Below are 19,117 nucleotides of genomic sequence, written 5' to 3' on the forward strand. Positions count from 1 at the left end.
TTTTCCTCCCTCCCTCCCTCCCTCCCTCCCTCCCTCTTCTTTCTTTCTTTCTTTCTTTCTTTCTTTCTTTCTTTCTTTCTTTCTTTCTTTCTTTCTTTCTTTTCCTTCCTTCCTTCCTTCCTCCCCTCCCCCTCCCCTTTCTCTTCCTTCCTATTCCTCTGCCTTTCCTCCCTCCGTCCTTCCCCTTCCTTTCAAAGTCCCGCGGCAGAACCGAAAGCCACCCGCCTTCGCCTCCCTTCCCTGCCTGGCGGGGCGCTGCGGAGACGGGCAGGAAGCGCTTATAAGGGCTCCGGGGTTCCAGCCTCGCCAGTCGCCATCAGTCCGCGTGCGCTGCCGCTTCTGGGCTCCTTCTTTTCCTCTTCCTCCTCCTTCTCCTGCGGCCCCCGAGATGCTGGCACTGCGCTCGGCCAGCCGTCTTCCGCTCCTCTTGGCTCAGCCTTCGCCGCGGGGCCGCCTGGGCGCCGCGGGCCGCGAGCTGCTGCGGGGAAGCTCGGCTGCTGCCTCCGAAGGCGCCCACGGCCCTGGCACCGCCTGCCGGGCTTGCAGCAGCGACGGCCGAAGCGCCTCGCAGAACCCGCTGGTCTTCCTGGAAGTGGGCGCCGACAACCAGCCGCTGGGACGCGTCGTGCTGGAGGTAAGCCGGGCTTGGAGCTGCCCAAGGTGCCCTTGGGCTGCGCTCCGGTGCCCCGTAAAAGGAAAGGCGGGGGGGGGGATCCGGATCAGCGCTTGATAGGGCTTTAGAAAACAGAATAGCAAGAGTGGGAAGGGACCTTGGAGATCTTCTAGTCCAACCCCCTTCTTGGGCAGGAAATCCTACACCACTTCAGGCAAATGATTATCCAGCATCATCTTAATAGAATAGAATAGATTTTTTTTATTGTGTGTGATTGGATTTTATTGTGGGTGATTAATCCAAGTGTGATTGGACATACAAGAAATTTGTCTCAGTGCATACGCTCTCAGTGTACATAAAAGAAAAGATACCTTCATCAAGGTACAACACTTAATGATAGTCATAGGGTACAAATAAGCAGTCAGGAAACAATATCATTATAAATTGTAAGGATACAAGCAACAAAGTTACAGTCATAAAAACTTTCAGTGTTGGATCATTCACAACTTCTGGAGGCAAGTCGTTCCACTGATTAATTATTCTAATGGCAGGAAATTTCTCCTTAGTTCTAGGTTGCTTCTCTCCTTGCTTAGTTTCCACCCATTGCTTCTTGTTCTGCCCTCAGGTGCTTTGGAGAATAGCTTGACTTCCTCTTCTTTGTGGCAACCCCTGAGATATTGGAACACTGCTATCATGTCTCCCCTAGACCTTCTTCTGATTAAACTAGACCTACCCAGTTCCCGCAACTGTTCTTCGTATGTTTTAGCATCCAGTCCTCTAATCATCTTTGTTGCTCTTCTCTGCACTCTTTCTAGAGTCTCCACATCTTTTTTTTTACATCGTGGCGACCAAAACGTGATGCAATATTCCAAGTGTGGCCTTACCAAGGCATTATAAAATGGTGATAACACTTCACGTGATCTTGATTCTATCCCTCTGTTTATGCAGCCTAGACCTGTGTTGGCTTTTTTGGCAGCTTAAAGTCTTATTTAAGTCTTAAGTAAGACCCACAATCTGGTATCCTGCATCCAAGTTTGGTCCCCATGTTACAAAAACAGGTTGAGGCTTTGGGAAAAACACAGAGAAGATTAACTAGGATGATTAAAGGCCCAGAGACTAAAACCATATGAAGCACGGTTGCAGGAGTTGAGTATTGGCTAGTCTAGAGAAAAGAAGGACTAGAGGAGACATGATAGCAGTCTTCCAATATTTGAGGGGCTGCCATAAAGAAGAGACGCTCGATTTATTCTCCAAAGCACCAAAAAACAAAACAAGAAACAATGGGATGGAAACAAATCAAGGAGAGAAGCAACAATTAAGGAGGAGCTTCCTAACAATGAAAACAATTAATTAGGAAAACTTCTTGCCTTCAGAAGTTGTGGGTGCTGCATTATTGGAGGTTTTTGAGAAGATGTTGGATAACCATTTGTCTGAAGTGATATAGGGTTTCCTGCCTGAGCAGGGGGTTGGACTAGAAGACCTCCAAGGTCCCTTCCGCCTCTTTTCTGAGTGATTGATTGGGAAGGGCCAGCTCGGTAACCATCGGACTCGCCTTTTTTTTTTTTTTTAATTTGAATTTATATCCCGCCCTTCTCCGAAGACTCAGGGCGGCTTACAATGTGTTAAGCAATAGTCTTCATCCATTTGTATATTATATACAAAGTCAACTTTTATTGCCCCCAACAATCTGGGTCCTCATTTTACCTACCTTATAAAGGATGGAAGGCTGAGTCAACCTTGGGCCTGGTGGGACTTGAACTTGCAGTAATTGCAAGCAGCTGCGTTAATAACAGACAGACTTAGTCCGTTGAGCCACCAGAGGCCTTCTTCCAGCTCCCATCCTTGGAGACCAGCCAGGGGAGCGATCGGGATATTGGTTTGACCTTTTATAAGGGTTGCCTGGCAGGGTCTCTCCTCATTTATGGCAGTCCTCAGTTTACAACAATTTATTTAGCGACTGTTCAAAGTTACGACGGCATTGGAAAAAAGTGACTTAGGATTGTTTTTCACACCATTACAGCATCCCTGTGACCATGTGATCAGAATTCAAGACTCTTGGCAACTGACTCATCTTTTATGACGGTCACAGTGTTCCCCAGGTCACGTGGTCCTCCTTTTGCGACCTCCTGGCAAGCCAAGTCCATGGGGGAAGCCAGATTCGCTTAACGACTGGCGTTACTGACTTTTAACAACTTCCAGCCATTCTTGTAACAATTGCGGCAAGAAACGTCGTAAAAGGGGACAAAGCTCAGCGAATGCCTCGCTTAGCAACAGAGAACCTTTGGGCTGAATTGTGGTCGTATGTTGAGGACTATTTGTATTTCCTCCTGAGCTTTCTTGCGGGCTCTGGGCATAGTTTGCTGGAGACGGTCGCTCTCTACACGCGTTGCTTTTGATGGGGTTTGCGCTCAGTCGCAGGCTACTTATAAGTTGGGATTTCTTTTTTCAACAGCCATCCTTGTGGTAGATTGAGCCAAGGGAAGAGGAACGCCTGAGTTGCTCCCGGTTCCACTGGAACATTATTTATTTATTTAATTATTTATTAATTAGATTTCTAGACCGCCCTTCTCCCGAAGGACTCAGGGCGGTGTACAGCCTTATTGTTGTGTCTTGCCCGCCCTCAGAGCAGCCGGGGCCTTCTTATCTGCTCCCGAACACGGAGGAATGTATGCCTCCCGGCCCCAGTCCTGGCTCCATGCCCAGACAAACTGCAGAAGAAGGAGCACCTCCCAGCCCCAGCCTTGACTCCATGCCCAGGCAAATGGAGCAGCTAGACCCCTCCCCCTCCTCCACAGCATGTGAGCCTGAGGAGGGTTTATTCCCAACAGCTGCTGATTGGTGTGACCCTTGCATCAGAAGATTGGATAGGCGGAGGCAACAGAAGGAAGGGAGGGGCAGGCCTTAATGAGTGCTGAGTCATGGAGCCACACCCCATGGCCTATATAAAGGATCTACTTTCTGGCAGTCTTTGAGTCAGGCAAAAGTCGAACTTATCTTGCTGAAGTCACTTACTGGTCTCCTGCCTGCTCTGAGGACTTTGCTAGGACTTTGGGCAGAGCTGCAGAGGCAAGCCTGATTCGGATTTCCCTGACCTGGCCATCAGCGGAGGAGTGGGACACGACACTTATTTAAAACACATAGGTACACAATACAAACCCCAAATTTAAAATACATTTAAAATGAAATATTTAACCGGCCAATTTAAACTAAAACGGTCAAGAGACCGATATAAAACCCTTAGAATATAAAATTATAAATAGATTAATACAATTAAAATTAAGTTAAACTAAAATATTAAATTAAAATAATATTTAGGCTAGTCCCGCCCGATTGAATAGCAGAGTCTTCAGTTCCGGCTTGAAGGTACGGAGGTCGGGAAGTTGGCGTAACCCTGGAGGTAACTTGTTTTTTAATATTCGGCCTTATTTAATAAGTTTTTTAATTGGTGTTTTATTTTATATTTATATGTATGTTTTTATTAGGCTGTAAACCGCCCTGAGTCCCCCGGGAGATAGGGCGGTATAAAAATGCGATTAAATAAATAAATAAATAAATAAATTCCACTTTGATCTTTTGTCGGTGCTTACCGACAAGAATGCGGTGGCTCAGTGGCTAAGATGCTGAGCTTGTCGATCGAAAGGTTCAGAGTTCAGTGGTTCGAATCCCTAGTGCCACATAATGGGGTGAGCTCCCGTTCCTTGTCCCAGCTTCTGCCAACCTAGCAGTTCAAAAGCACGTAAAAAATGCAAGTAGAAAAATAGGGACCACCTTTGGTGGGAAGGTAACAGCGTTCTGTGCGCCTTTGGCGTTTAGTCATGCCAGCCACATGACCATGGAGACGTCTTTGGATAGCACTGGCTCTTTGGCTTAGAAACGGAGATGAGCACTGCCCCCTAGAGTCGGGAACTACTAGCACGCATGTGTGGGGGAACCTTTTTACCTTTACCGACAAGGAGAATATTTGTAGCTCAAGGTTGACATGAAGGTGCTCTCTGAGCTTGCTTGTTTTCTTGCAGACGTTTCAGTACCCGATTAGGTAACGCTATCAGTGCTAGCGTGGAATGAGACATCTACCAGAAAGCACCAAGGATCCTTCCTATCAGTGTGCTGGCATGGAGGCAGGTTGAAAGGTTTAATTTCACCGAGGTGAGCGGTATGCCTTGTTGCCCTCCAAACAGGGCAACATCAGGAAGCTGTAGACTGGATGGAGAAGTTTAAAAAAATAATCTCGGAAGAAGATGGTAGTAGAAAAGATGATGATGATGATGATATCCATTCAGTCGTGTCCGACTCTTGGTGATTCTATGAGCCAGGTCTCTCCACATCTTCCGATCTTGCACTAGTTGTTCTATGCTTATTTGATGGCACAAAACAGTGTTTCCCAACCTCAGCTTTAAAATAGGAGGATCTCAACTCCCAGAAGTCCCCAACCAACATGGCTGCCTGAGGAATTCTGGGAGTCAAAGTCCACCCATCGTCAAGCAGCCAGGGTTGAGCATGTCTGACTGAGGAATTCTGGGAGTCGAAGTCCACCCATCGTCAAGCAGCCAAGGTTGAGCATGGCTGCCTGAGGAATTCTGGGAGTCAAAGTCCACCCATCGTCAAGCAGCCAAGGTTGAGCATGGCTGCCTGAGGAATTCTGGGAGTCAAAGTCCACCCATCGTCAAGCAGCCAAGGTTGAGCATGGCTGCCTGAGGAATTCTGGGAGTCGAAGTCCACCCATCGTCAAGCAGCCAAGGTTGAGCATGGCTGCCTGAGGAATTCTGGGAGTTGAAGTCCACCCATCGTCAAGCAGCCAAGGTTGAGCATGGCTGCCTGAGGAATTCTGGGAGTCGAAGTCCACCCATCGTCAAGCAGCCAAGGTTGAGCATGGCTGACTGAGGAATTCTGAGAGTCGAAGTCCACCCATCGTCAAGCAGCCAAGGTTGAGCATGGCTGACTGAGGAATTCTGAGAGTCGAAGTCCACCCATCGTCAAGCAGCCAAGGTTGAGCATGGCTGCCTGAGGAATTCTGGGAGTCGAAGTCCACCCTTTGTGCAAAGTTTCTTTGCACAAAGAAAACACCATTATTTAAGGAATGGAACTGTATCCATGCTTTACTTCCCCCTCCCCTCTTTCCTCAACTTAAAATTTGCAGCTGGTTGGGGCTTCCCTTCTCCCTAAGTAAAGCTGTCGTTGGCAGAATAGTTTAATATTAAGATTAATGTAGCTTAATCACTGTCAAGTTACTCTCTTCTGTATGTGTTTTGCCAGTTGGTGGCAGCCAGGCTGTTTGGTCCCTGTTCTCCTCTCTCCATCCCATAATACCAGCACCAAGGAGGCCTTCTGTTTTTCTACAGTTGGCGGACTTTCAACACACGGCTGGCACCTCAGACATGTCTGTGCTGAGAAAAGCTCACACTGGTACTTCAGAGACAAAACAAACCAGAAAAACAAGTCTGTAAGCCGCCCTGAGTCTTCGGAGAAGGGCGGGATATAAATGTAAATAAATAAATAAAAAAATGTCAACAGCTCAATAGTGTAGAGAATTTACTCCACTCTTATTTTATTTCTCTGCTTAATAGAATAGAATAGAATAGAATAGAATAGAATTTTTATTGGCCAAGTGTGATTGGACACACAAGGAATTTGTCTTGGTGCATATGCTCTCAGTGTACATAAAAGAAAAGATATGTTCATCAAGGTTCAACGTTTACAACACAATTGATGGTCAATATATCAATATAAATCATAACGATTGCCAGCCACAAAGTTACAGTCATAGAGTCATAAGTGGAAAGAGATTGGTGATGGGAACTATGAGAAGATTAATAGTAGTGCAGATTTAGTAAATAGTTTGACAGTGTTGAGGGAATTATTTGTTTAGCAGAGTGATGGCCTTTGGGAAAAAACTGTTCTTGTGTCTAGGAGATCTGGTTTTTTTTTTAAATTCTTCTTTTCATTCTTAAGAGTTTATCATCACCCTGGTCTTCAATCTTACCATTGGAGACAGTCCTGTTGCTTTCAGTGAGTACTATTCAGGGGTGGGATTCAAAAATTTTAGCAAATGGTTCTCTGCCTGGTTGCTGGGTGGGTATGGCCATGGTGGGCGTGGCCTATTCAGCCTCCTGCACCATGGTGTGGGGGGGGGCGTTTTCACGCTCCCCAGACTCCGGAGACTTTCCTTGAGCCATTCCTGCGAGGGCAAAAACTGCCTCCCCTGGGCTCCGGAGGCTCTCCATAGGCCGGAAATGGACCCATTTCTGGGTTTCCATAACTACCGAGAGGCCTGTTTTTCGCCCTCCCAGAGCCTCTGCACAGGCCCTGCACTTACCTGGCATCCAAAACGGGCCGTGTGGAGACTCCTTGGAGGGGAGGGGCAGGGCGGGCAGGGGCAGCCAGTCCTTGCAACTACTGGTTTGGTGAACTATATGTGAAATTAGCATCCAGTTCACGTGAACTGGGCCGAACCGGCTGAATCCCACCCCTTGTACCACTGTTGCTTATTACAATTTCCCAACAAAATAACACAATCTTGATTTTGAGGCAAAGCATTCCACCCTGGAAGAGAAATTATGTTTTTATCTTCTTCTTCCCATTACAGAATGTATAAGAAATGTAAAATACCAAAATTACCCATCGACATGAAGGAGTGGATCCTTGGTCCCAATTTATTAATTCTCCCATCCTGTTTCGAGGGAATTTAGAACTCCGTAGCTAGTACCTCCTCCTGCATTAATCCACAAAATGTAAATAGTTAGGGGAGGAGAAAGGCCAACATTCCAGAATAAAAGTTTTGATTTGATCTGTCCCTGAAATGTTAATTTGCAGAAGGAAAATGCAGGGAGGTTGTCGCATTGATGCTTCTCTTCCAGTTGAACCAGCTACAAAGTAAATCAAGGCTCACTTCAGGTTGCTTGTGCTACATTGAAAATATCCTCCTCATCATCATTTTAGCCATTGTCTATCCACTGCAGGATATTTTCCAACCCATACAGTTCCTTTGGCCAATTGTACCCACCATACTTGCTGATGTAGTCCATCCATCTCTTTCATGGATGCTTTTGATCAAGTGGGATCCATTCTACGACTGCCTTAGTCTACCTGCCCTCAGTTCTTGCTCTGTGACTGACCCGTTTCCATTTCCATTCCTTGACTCTCTTGATGGTCTCGGATACTTTTGTTTGCTCTCTGAACTATGTGCAGGTGGATGTCCATATCCTTCTGTTTTGTCTTGTGATGCCGAGCATGTTCTGTTTCCCTTCCCCAATACTCCCAACAAAGAGTCAGTCAAAGGCCTTCTTTCTAATTTATTTACATAGATAAATGTTCTGGCCACGTCTACCCATGGGCCTGCCAAGACTCTGGAGATAACGAGGAAATTATAGATAAGGCCAGAATTACTCACGAATATATTCTTCCCTCCATTGATACAGTTTGCCCATGCAAATTCACTGCTTTGTCCAAGACAAAAAGCCAGGAAGTTCCGCCTCCTTTTATAGCCCTGTAGATGTCACTGCATGACTCATCATTCTTTGGCTTTGTCCCAACGCTTCCTCTGCTGTGCACGCCGGTCACGTCTGCGCAGTCTTGCATCACGCCAAAACTGTTCTTGGGGCGTTGCCAAATCAGAAGAAGGCCCTGGAGAATCAGGCCTTGCTGGCCACCCTTTGGGTGGGTGCCAGGGAGAGAGAGGGCCCAGGAGAAGCAGGCCTTGCCAGGTCTTCTCCCTCACTTTCTGAATCATCCGAGTCCAGGAGTCCGAGTCCAGGAACCTGGGTCACAACAGAGCATGTATTTTTCCGTGGCTGTTTGCACCCCTCATAGCTTTTGTGTCGATTGTGAAGTTAGTGTCCATGTTTCACTGGCATATATGTTCAAGCAGGTAGCAAGACACTGATTGAAAGCTTTTCTCTTCAGTCATAGGGGGGAGGTTGTCCTTGAAAATTATGCTTAGTGGGCCGAATGCCTGCCAATCGCATTTAACATGGCGGCACCTTGATCCGCTGTGGCTGCATCGGCTCTCACAGGTGAAAAGTTTTTGAGAAGATTTCAGGGATACATAAATTAAATAATAATAATAATAATAATAATAATAATAATAATAATAATAATAATAATAATAATAATTATTATTATTATTATTATTATTATTATTATTATTATTATTATTATTATTATTATTATTATTATTACAGGCCTCATGGTAGGGAAGGTTTTAATGTGTTTGAGCAAGGTACCGTATTTTTCAGAGTATAAGATGCACCTTTTTTTCCAAAAAAAAAAAGACGGTGAAAATCTGCCTGCGTCTTATACTCCGAATGTAGCCCCAATGGAGATTTCAGAGGCTGAATAAAGCATCAGAAACAAAGTTTCAGAAAAGAAGCCCCCAAACAGAGCTTCAGAGGCTTTTTTTTCTGAGGCTGTTTCGGAGGCTTTCAGAGGCAGAAATAAAAGCAAAAAAAAAAAAGCAAGGGCGCAGAGCTCATAACCAAGGAACCTGTTCCTAAAATTCACCTCTGGAACAGCTGATTGGGGGTATTCCAGGGGGTATTTTCCTCCCCAAAAACTAAGGTGTGCCTTATACTGAGGTGCGACTTATACTCTGAAAAATATGGTAGTTGGGACTAAGCTGAGATAAGACTGACCATCTTTGCTGGCATGGTGAGTTTTTAGGTGGTGTTTCTCCGTGTCATATAATATATGTGGGTGTATGCATAATTTTGTGTTTATTATTTTGTCACGTTTATGTAGTGTGTATTGGAGGTGGAGACCCTTTGAGAGCTGTACGCAATGAAATTTCACTTTAATGTGTGCCGATTAGTATACATTCAAAATGTATACTAAGTCTAACATGCCGTTCAATTTCCTTTTTTTTTATTACTTTCCATTGAGAGCTGTTGGCCAAGCTATATGTAGTGGTCTACTACGTCTAGTTCTTCTCCAGATATAATTTTTCTTTCTTTCTTTGGTGAATTTATTAAATATAAAGGTAAAGGTTCCCCTTGCACATATGTGCTAGTTGTTCCTGATCGAAAGGTCAGCAGTTTAGCGGTTCGAATCCCTAGTACCGCGTAACGGGGTGAGCTCCTGTTACTTGTCCCAGCTTCTGCCAACCTAGCAGTTTGAAAGCATGTAAAAAATGCAAGTAGAAAAATAGGGACCACCGTGGTGGGAAGATAACAGCATTCCATGCGCCTTTGGCATTTAGTCATGCCGGCCACATGACCATGGTGATGTTTTTGGACAACTCTGGCTCTTCGGCCTTGAAACGGAGATGAGCACCGCCCTCTAGAGTCAGGAACAACTAGCACATATGTGCAAGGAGAACCTTTTACCTTTACCTTTAAGATGGTTGGGTTGGCCATAGTCAGCAAAATAAAATCAGTTCTTCGAACTAAATGTATTTCTTATTCAACTGATTTAAAGAAAGTTTGAAAAGCCCATTTAAAATGTTCAAATTTTTTGAAATCTGAATTTTTTTTTAATAGTATCCTCAATTCCTGATCTCTTTCATCCTGTAGACCAGGTCTCTCCAACCTTGGCAACTTTAAGCCTTGTGGACTTCAACTCCCAGAATTCTTGAGCCATCAAAGCTGGCTGAGGAATTCTGGTAGTTGAAGTCCACAAGGCTTAAAATTGCCAAGGTTGGAGACCTCTGCTGTAGACCAGTGGTGTCAAAAACTCAAGGTCCGCGAGCCAGATCCGGCCCATGATGTGGTTGGATCTGGCTTGTACAGCCGTCCTGGAAGCTGTAAGGAGTCGGCCCACGTCGCTTCGGCCTGGGCCATGCCGTCCTGTGGAACGAGCCTCCCGCCCACTGTCCCGCTCACTGGAGACCCCTGGATTCCCTCCCCAACCCCATCCACATGAGCGACATAAAGCTGGCCACGCCCCAAGGCAAAGCCCAGTCAGCTGCAAACACTCTTGCCACGCCCTCCCCCCCCCATCACAATGCTCAATGAAATCAAATTTGACACCCCTGCTGCAGGCTTCTCTTCTGGGTGGGAAGATTTTAAATATCTAATTTAGTTACCTGCAGGCACCCTCCCATGTGATATGTCAGGATTATTCTTAGATATTTTAAAATATTCTTGGAATTTCCACCCCCTCCCCCACCTTCACATTCAGTGGCATGAGATGAGTCTGAATGTTTGCCACACGCCATGTGTAAGGCAATTTCCGGAATGTTCTTTCCTTGAATCATCATGATGTAATGTATTCACATGTAAATACTTGCAGTATCCCATGAGCCATGTGCGCTGTGGCTTATGTCATAAACTGACCCAGTGACACATTCAAAATGGCTGTGAATAACCATCTAGAAAATGTCACATGATGTTAAGCTGAGCAAGGATGCTAAACTGGTTTAGAATATTTATATTCCTGTCCAACTCGCACACATAATTTTGGACGGGTTATAACAAATTCACCAGAAAACAAGAAAATGAAACTTTCTGTAAACAAAATGAAGAAGGGACTTCAAATAATCACAATACAATAACAGAGGCCCCGTATAACAAGCTGACAGAAATCCTCAAAATTATTGGGAAGAGAGAAGGTGTAAGGCAAGGAAGAATTTGACAAACAGTCAAATTCAATTTGACTGTTTCAATTTGGCTTTAGACAAACAGGAAAATGAAAGCTGTAAAATTTCTTTGCCCTTTCGGCCGTAATTTAGTTTGTCTGATCTGGGGCATTTCTGCTGCTTGTGTTGAAATTCGAGACATCTGCTTTGTGACTTATTTTTAACCCCCCTGAAGGTGTTCGATTGTGCAAGAGATTAAGTGCTATGTGTAAAAAGAGGAATTTTTACAAGGTTCTTCATTAAGAAATGTAGAAGCTGTTTCTAGTTCCTGCACAAAGGGAGAAAAATGTGTGCAGGCTTTAGGTGTTGAGTTATAGCCGTGATGGCGAACCAATGGCTCGTGTGCCAGGAGTGGCACGCAGAGCCATTTTTCCGGGCATGTGAGCTGTCGCCCAACTTATCTGCAGCTGTGCATGCGCGCGCATCCCAGCTGATGTTTGGGCCTCCGGTGTGCAATTCAGGGGACCCAGGTGGTCTGTGGAGCTCTCCTGCACATGTACACGCATTTTATTTATTTATTTTATTTTATTTTATTTATTTATTTATTATTCATATTTGTGCATGCACACGCATTTGTGCGTGCACGTGAAAGTACTCATGCACAGCACACATATGTGCAGATGGTGTTCATATGCATGCAGTGCTTATGCAAAAACCACATGCATGGGCAACCGGTGCAATTGCGTGTACAGCGCAAGGGGGAACCTGTTGTGACCCAGACTCAAGCAGGTAGCAACAAACGCAGTCCTTAATGAAAATAAACTTTATTCAAGCAGCTGGGAATTGACCTGTTCCTAGCATCATGAAACTCAAAAGAAAGCAAAGGCTTCTCACACAAAACAGTCTGTCATTATTTCCAACCTGGTCCAATTTAGATAATTGCCAAAGTCCTTTGCAGATAAGCGTCTCGAGCAAAGAATGGAGAGCTGCCAAGGTCTTCTTGGAGAAACATCCAGAGCAGAGAAGGGGACGAGCGCAGCTCCAACAGTGTTTTCCGGCAAACTGAGACACCGATGCCGGTCTTCTTTTAAACTTTATGGGAGGGGCCAATTATATCTTGGCCCTACCCCCAAGGTGACCTCTCTGCTTGAGCTGCTCCTGCATCTTGGCAGCTCTTCTCATTCGGGGATTAGGGACAGGCTCTCCCAGCTCCTCCTCCTCCTCGTTACTCTCAGCCTCTGGAAGCTCTGGAGTCTGCACCTCACTCTCACTACTCTCAGGCCCTGGAGGCTCTGGAGTCCACACCCCATTTCTCGATGGCCCTGGCCTCGCCTCCGCCTCATCACTGCCCGATTCCGCCACCAGCACTGTAGGCTGCTGACGGACCGCAACAGAACCGTGCGAAACCTGTGCGCATGCGCAGATGGTGTGGTTGTGCACACAGCTCACGGGGGGGGTGTCACGTGAAAGCTGCGCGTATGCGCAGATGGTGCGGTTGCGTGCGGGGCGCCTGGGGGAGGAGACTTGCTTTAGTACAGATAGCACGTGCGCGCGCGAAGCGCACAAAGCACATACCTGTTCGGCACTCGGTGAGTAAAAGGTTCGCCACCACTGAGTTATATGATTCCAGATGATTAGGTGTATTTGGGATTAAAAAAACAATCCTAAATCACTTTTTTCCAGTGCCATTATAACTTTGAACGGTCACTAAACGGATGGTTATAAGTCAAGGACTCCCTGAAAAGTACAAATGTAATGTGTAAATGGAGCAGCTGGAGGAAATGATGTGTTAATGCAAATCTAAAAGAAAAAAAAAACCCAATAAGATAGACTATGATTCTGTATGTATTATTGGTATAAAAAATGATGGTTTGACCAATTTTTCTTCTTTTCTGTCCATGTGGCAAGTACAGCTGAAATAATTACTGAATTGCTGTGCTTTATATTTCGGATAAAATAGAATTGCCCTCTTTTGTATTTCAGATTCTATATTTCTAACCGGCATAGGACTTTCTTATAAAGCATATTCTTGAAACTGATGGTTTAAAACAGTTTCACTTAAAAGTCGGGGACAGTTAGATTCGACTTTTAATTTCAGTGTATGCTCAGGACTTGGATTCATTCTGCAACTTCCTATTAAACGTGTTACGACTCTGTGTAATTTATTCCTGAAATATGGCTGTATATTTCATGTGGCTAACATGCGTTTTTATGCTTTTCTTCTTCTGACAGCTAAAAGCTGACGTGGTGCGAAAACAGCAGGTAAGAAACCCTTAAAATGATGTTTTAAGATTTGCTCGGAGAGCATCCCAACAAGAAAATGAAGGGAACTAAAATGCTTTTAAATAATGAATTAATACTTTCTTCAGAAACAGAATTCGCCTTGCTTACTTGTAGCATATTTTTTCATGTGGTTTTTCCTTGAGTTACGATGCTCTGATCGGCTTCTCTAGTTAGAATCATAAGGATGTTTAAATAATCATAGGTAAAGGCAAAGGTTCCCCTCGCACATTTATTTTTTATTTTTTATTATTTGCATTTATATCCCGCCCTTCTCCGAAGACTCAGGGAGGCTTACACTATGTCAAGCAATAGTCTTCATCCATTTGTATATTATATACAAAGTCAACTTATTGCCCCCAACAATCTGGGTCCTCATTTTACCTACCTTATAAAGGATGAAGGCTGAGTCAACCTTGGGCCTAGTGGGGCTTGAACCTGCAGTAATTGCAAGCAGCTGCTGTTAATAACAGACTGTCTTACCAGTCTGAGCCACAGAGGCCCATATGTGCTAGTTGTTCCCGACTTTAGGGGTCGGTGCTTATTTCCGTTTCTAAGTCGAAGAGCCAGCGCTGTCTTGAAGACAGTCTCCACGGTCATGCATTTCAGATACGCAGTTCTTAAACAACTCAGAATAGCAGACAGGAGAGCGTAAAAGACTGTTAGCACCATACCTGTGGCTCTGTATAGGTCCACAGAATGGATTTCATTTAAATCAAGTCGATTGAAATCACGACTGAAATCACGATTGAAATCACTAGTAAAAAGGCTTGATTTAAATCAGCTTATTTTTATTATTTTATTTGCCAAGCATATATAACAGTGATGGCTAACCTGTTTGCTGTTGCGTGCCAAAAGCGGGGAGCATGGAGGGTCGCATGCACGCAACACCCATAATTCAATGCCCCTGCTTTTGGCACGTGATGGCAAAGAGGTTACTTGGAGTCTGGGGAGGCAAAACAACAACAACAACAAAAACAAAAACCAATAAGATAGACTATGATTCTGTATGTATTATTGGTATAAAAAATGATGGTTTGACCAATTTTTCTTCTTTTCTGTCCATGTGGCAAGTACAGCTGAAATAATTACTGAATTGCTGTGCTTTATATTTCGGATAAAATAGAATTGCCCTCTTTTGTATTTCAGATTCTATATTTCTAACCGCATAGGACTTTCTTATAAAGCATATTCTTGAAACTGATGGTTTAAAACAGTTTCACTTAAAAGTCGGGACAGTTAGATTCGACTTTTAATTTCAGTGTATGCTCAGGACTTGGATTCATTCTGCAACTTCCTATTAAACGTGTTACGACTCTGTGTAATTTATTCCTGAAATATGGCTGTATATTTCATGTGGCTAACATGCGTTTTTATGCTTTTCTTCTTCTGACAGCTAAAAGCTGACGTGGTGCGAAAACAGCAGGTAAGAAACCCTTAAAATGATGTTTTAAGATTTGCTCGGAGAGCATCCCAACAAGAAAATGAAGGGAACTAAAATGCTTTTAAATAATGAATTAATACTTTCTTCAGAAACAGAATTCGCCTTGCTTACTTGTAGCATATTTTTTCATGTGGTTTTTCCTTGAGTTACGATGCTCTGATACGGCTTCTCTAGTTAGAATCATAAGGATGTTTAAATAATCATAGGTAAAGGCAAAGGTTCCCCTCGCACATTTATTTTTTATTTTTTATTATTTGCATTTATATCCCGCCCTTCTCCGAAGACTCAGGGAGGCTTACACTATGTCAAGCAATAGTCTTCATCCATTTGTATATTATATACAAAGTCAACTTATTGCCCCCAACAATCTGGGTCCTCATTTTACCTACCTTATAAAGGATGAAGGCTGAGTCAACCTTGGGCCTAGTGGGGCTTGAACCTGCAGTAATTGCAAGCAGCTGCTGTTAATAACAGACTGTCTTACCAGTCTGAGCCACAGAGGCCCATATGTGCTAGTTGTTCCCGACTTTAGGGGTCGGTGCTTATTTCCGTTTCTAAGTCGAAGAGCCAGCGCTGTCTTGAAGACAGTCTCCACGGTCATGCATTTCAGATACGCAGTTCTTAAACAACTCAGAATAGCAGACAGGAGAGCGTAAAAGACTGTTAGCACCATACCTGTGGCTCTGTATAGGTCCACAGAATGGATTTCATTTAAATCAAGTCGATTGAAATCACGACTGAAATCACGATTGAAATCACTAGTAAAAAGGCTTGATTTAAATCAGCTTATTTTTATTATTTATTTATTTGCCAAGCATATATAACAGTGATGGCTAACCTGTTTGCTGTTGCGTGCCAAAAGCGGGGAGCATGGAGGGTCGCATGCATAACACCCATAATTCAATGCCCCTGCTTTTGGCACGTGATGGCAAAGAGGTTACTTGGAGTCTGGGGAGGCAAAACAACAACAACAAAAACAAAAAAAAAACCAATAAGATAGACTATGATTCTGTATGTATTATTGGTATAAAAAATGATGGTTTGACCAATTTTTCTTCTTTTCTGTCCATGTGGCAAGTACAGCTGAAATAATTACTGAATTGCTGTGCTTTATATTTCGGATAAAATAGAATTGCCCTCTTTTGTATTTCAGATTCTATATTTCTAACCGGCATAGGACTTTCTTATAAAGCATATTCTTGAAACTGATGGTTTAAAACAGTTTCACTTAAAAGTCGGGGACAGTTAGATTCGACTTTTAATTTCAGTGTATGCTCAGGACTTGGATTCATTCTGCAACTTCCTATTAAACGTGTTACGACTCTGTGTAATTTATTCCTGAAATATGGCTGTATATTTCATGTGGCTAACATGCGTTTTTATGCTTTTCTTCTTCTGACAGCTAAAAGCTGACGTGGTGCCGAAAACAGCAGGTAAGAAACCCCTTAAAATGATGTTTTTAAGATTTGCTCGGAGAGCATCCCAGCAAGAAAATGAAGGGGAACTAAAATGCTTTTAAATAATGAATTAATACTTTCTTCAGAAACAGAATTCGCCTTGCTTACTTGTAGCATATTTTTTTCATGTGGTTTTTTTCCTTGGGTTACGATGCTCTGATACGGCTTCTCTAGTTAGAATCATAAGGATGTTTAAATAATCATAGGTAAAGGCAAAGGTTCCCCTCGCACATTTATTTTTTATTTTTTATTATTTGCATTTATATCCCGCCCTTCTCCGAAGACTCAGGGAGGCTTACACTATGTCAAGCAATAGTCTTCATCCATTTGTATATTATATACAAAGTCAACTTATTGCCCCCAACAATCTGGGTCCTCATTTTACCTACCTTATAAAGGATGAAGGCTGAGTCAACCTTGGGCCTAGTGGGGCTTGAACCTGCAGTAATTGCAAGCAGCTGCTGTTAATAACAGACTGTCTTACCAGTCTGAGCCACAGAGGCCCATATGTGCTAGTTGTTCCCGACTTTAGGGGTCGGTGCTTATTTCCGTTTCTAAGTCGAAGAGCCAGCGCTGTCTTGAAGACAGTCTCCACGGTCATGCATTTCAGATACGCAGTTCTTAAACAACTCAGAATAGCAGACAGGAGAGCGTAAAAGACTGTTAGCACCATACCTGTGGCTCTGTATAGGTCCACGCAGAATGGATTTCATTTAAATCAAGTCGATTGAAATCACGACTGAAATCACGATTGAAATCACTAGTAAAAAGGCTTGATTTAAATCAGCTTATTTTATTATTTATTTATTTGCCAAGCATATATAACAGTGATGGCTAACCTGTTTGCTGTTGCGTGCCAAAAGCGGGGGGAGCATGGAGGGTCGCATGCACGCAACACCCATAATTCAATGCCCCCTGCTTTTGGCACGTGATGGCAAAGAGGTTACTTGGAGTCTGGGGAGGGCAAAAACAACAACAACAACAAAAAACAAAAAAAACCAATAATAATAATAATATACAATCCCAGTGGTACTCGGCACACTGGGAGCTGTGCCTAAAGACCTAGGCAAGCACTTAAAAGCAATTGGCGCTGACAAGATCACCATTGGTCAGCTGCAGAAGGCCACCTTACTGGGATCTGCTCGCATAATTCACCGATATTATTCACAGTCCTAAACGCTTGTTCGACTAATGATCTGTGATACGAAATCCAGCATAGTTATCTCGTTTTCTGTGTATACTGTCATTTTGTGTAAATTAATAACAACAACAACAGCAGCAGCAGCAGCAGCAGCAGCAGAGTTGGAAGGGACCTTGGAGGCCTTCTAGTCCAACCCCCTGCCCAGGCAGGAAACCCTACACCATTTCAGATAGATGGTTATCCAACATTTTCTTTAAAATTTCCAGTGTTGGAGCATTCACATTTCCAGTGTTGGAGCAGGCAAGTCGTTCCACTTATTAATTGTTCTAACTGTCAGGAAATTTCTCCTTAGTTCTAAGTTGCTTCTTTCCTTGATCAGTTTCCACCCATTGTTTCTTGTTCTACCCTCAGGTGCTTTGGAGAATAGTTTGACTCCCTCTTCTTTGTGGCAACCCCTGAGATATTGGAACACTGCTATCATGTCTCCCCTAGTCCTTCTTTTCATTAAACTAGACATACCGAGTTCCTGCAACCGTTCTTCATATGTTTTAGCCTCCAGTCCCCTAATCCTCTTTGTTGCTCTTCTCTGCACTCTTACTAGAGTCTCAACATCTTTTTTACATCGTGGCGACCAAAACTGAATGCAGTATTCCAAATGTGGCCTTACCAAGGCATTATAAAGTGGTATTAACACTTCACGTGTTCTTGATTCTATCCCTCTGTTTATGCGTGCCATAGGTTTGCCATCACGTATATATAAGATAAAAGAAGGACTAGGGGAGACATGATAGCTGTGTTCCAATATCTCAGGAGTTGCCACAAAGAAGAGGGAGTCAAGCTATTCTCCAAAGCATCTGAAGGCAGAACAAGAAGCAATGGGTGGAAACTAATCAAGGAGAGAAGCAACTTAGAACTAAGGAGAAACTTCCTGACAGTGAGCACAATTAATCAATGGAGCAACTTGCCTCCAGAAGTTGTGAATGCTCCAACACTGGAAATTTTTAAGAAACTGTTGGATAACCATTTGTATGAAATGGTGTAGGGTTTCCTGCCTGGGCAGGGGGTTGGACTAGAAGACCTCCAAGGTCCCTTCCAACTCTGTTGTTGTTGTTGTTGTTGTTGTTGTTGTTATTATTATTATTATTATTATTATAACAGGTAAAAGTATAAACATAATTAGAACTAAAAAGGAATATTAGGACAGGGGCGGTAGGCACGCGGGTGCACTTATGCATCCCCCTTACAGACCTCTTAGGAATGAATAGAATAGAATAGAATAGAATAGAATAGAATAGAATAGAATAGAATAGAATAGAATAGAATAGAATAGAGTAGAGTAGAGTAGAGTAGAGTAGAATAGAATAGAATAGAATAGAATAGAATAGAATAGAATAGAATAGAATAGAATAGAATAGAATAGAATAGAATAGAATAGAATAGAATAGAATAGAATTTTTTATTGGCCAAGTATGATTGGACACACAAGGAATTTGTCTTGGTTCATATGGTCTCAGTGTGCATAAAAGAAAAGATACGTTCATCAAGGTACAACATTTACAACACAATTGATGGTCAATATATCAATATAAATCATAAGGATTGCCAGCAACAAAGTTACAGTCATACAGTCATAAATGGAAGGAGATTGGTGATGGAAATGGGGGTGAGGTCAACA

The 19,117-nt window shown here is 43.4% G+C and overlaps 1 protein-coding gene across 1 annotated transcript in view; it reads left to right on the forward strand.

The window, feature by feature from the left end:
• Positions 1-282: 282 nt before the first annotated feature.
• The window catches only part of PPIF (peptidylprolyl isomerase F), a 32,171-nt gene continuing 13,336 nt past the window's right edge, over positions 283-19,117 (forward strand). Inside the window, exons 1-2 of the mRNA XM_058189522.1 lie at positions 283-634; positions 16,247-16,277. Of these exons, the coding sequence (XP_058045505.1) occupies positions 389-634; positions 16,247-16,277 (277 nt within the window). The 5' untranslated portion in view covers positions 283-388. The remainder of the gene's footprint in view (positions 635-16,246; positions 16,278-19,117) is intronic.

The sequence above is a fragment of the Ahaetulla prasina genome, chromosome 6, assembly GCF_028640845.1.
Source record: "Ahaetulla prasina isolate Xishuangbanna chromosome 6, ASM2864084v1, whole genome shotgun sequence".
In the NCBI taxonomy this organism is placed as follows: domain Eukaryota; kingdom Metazoa; phylum Chordata; class Lepidosauria; order Squamata; family Colubridae; genus Ahaetulla; species Ahaetulla prasina.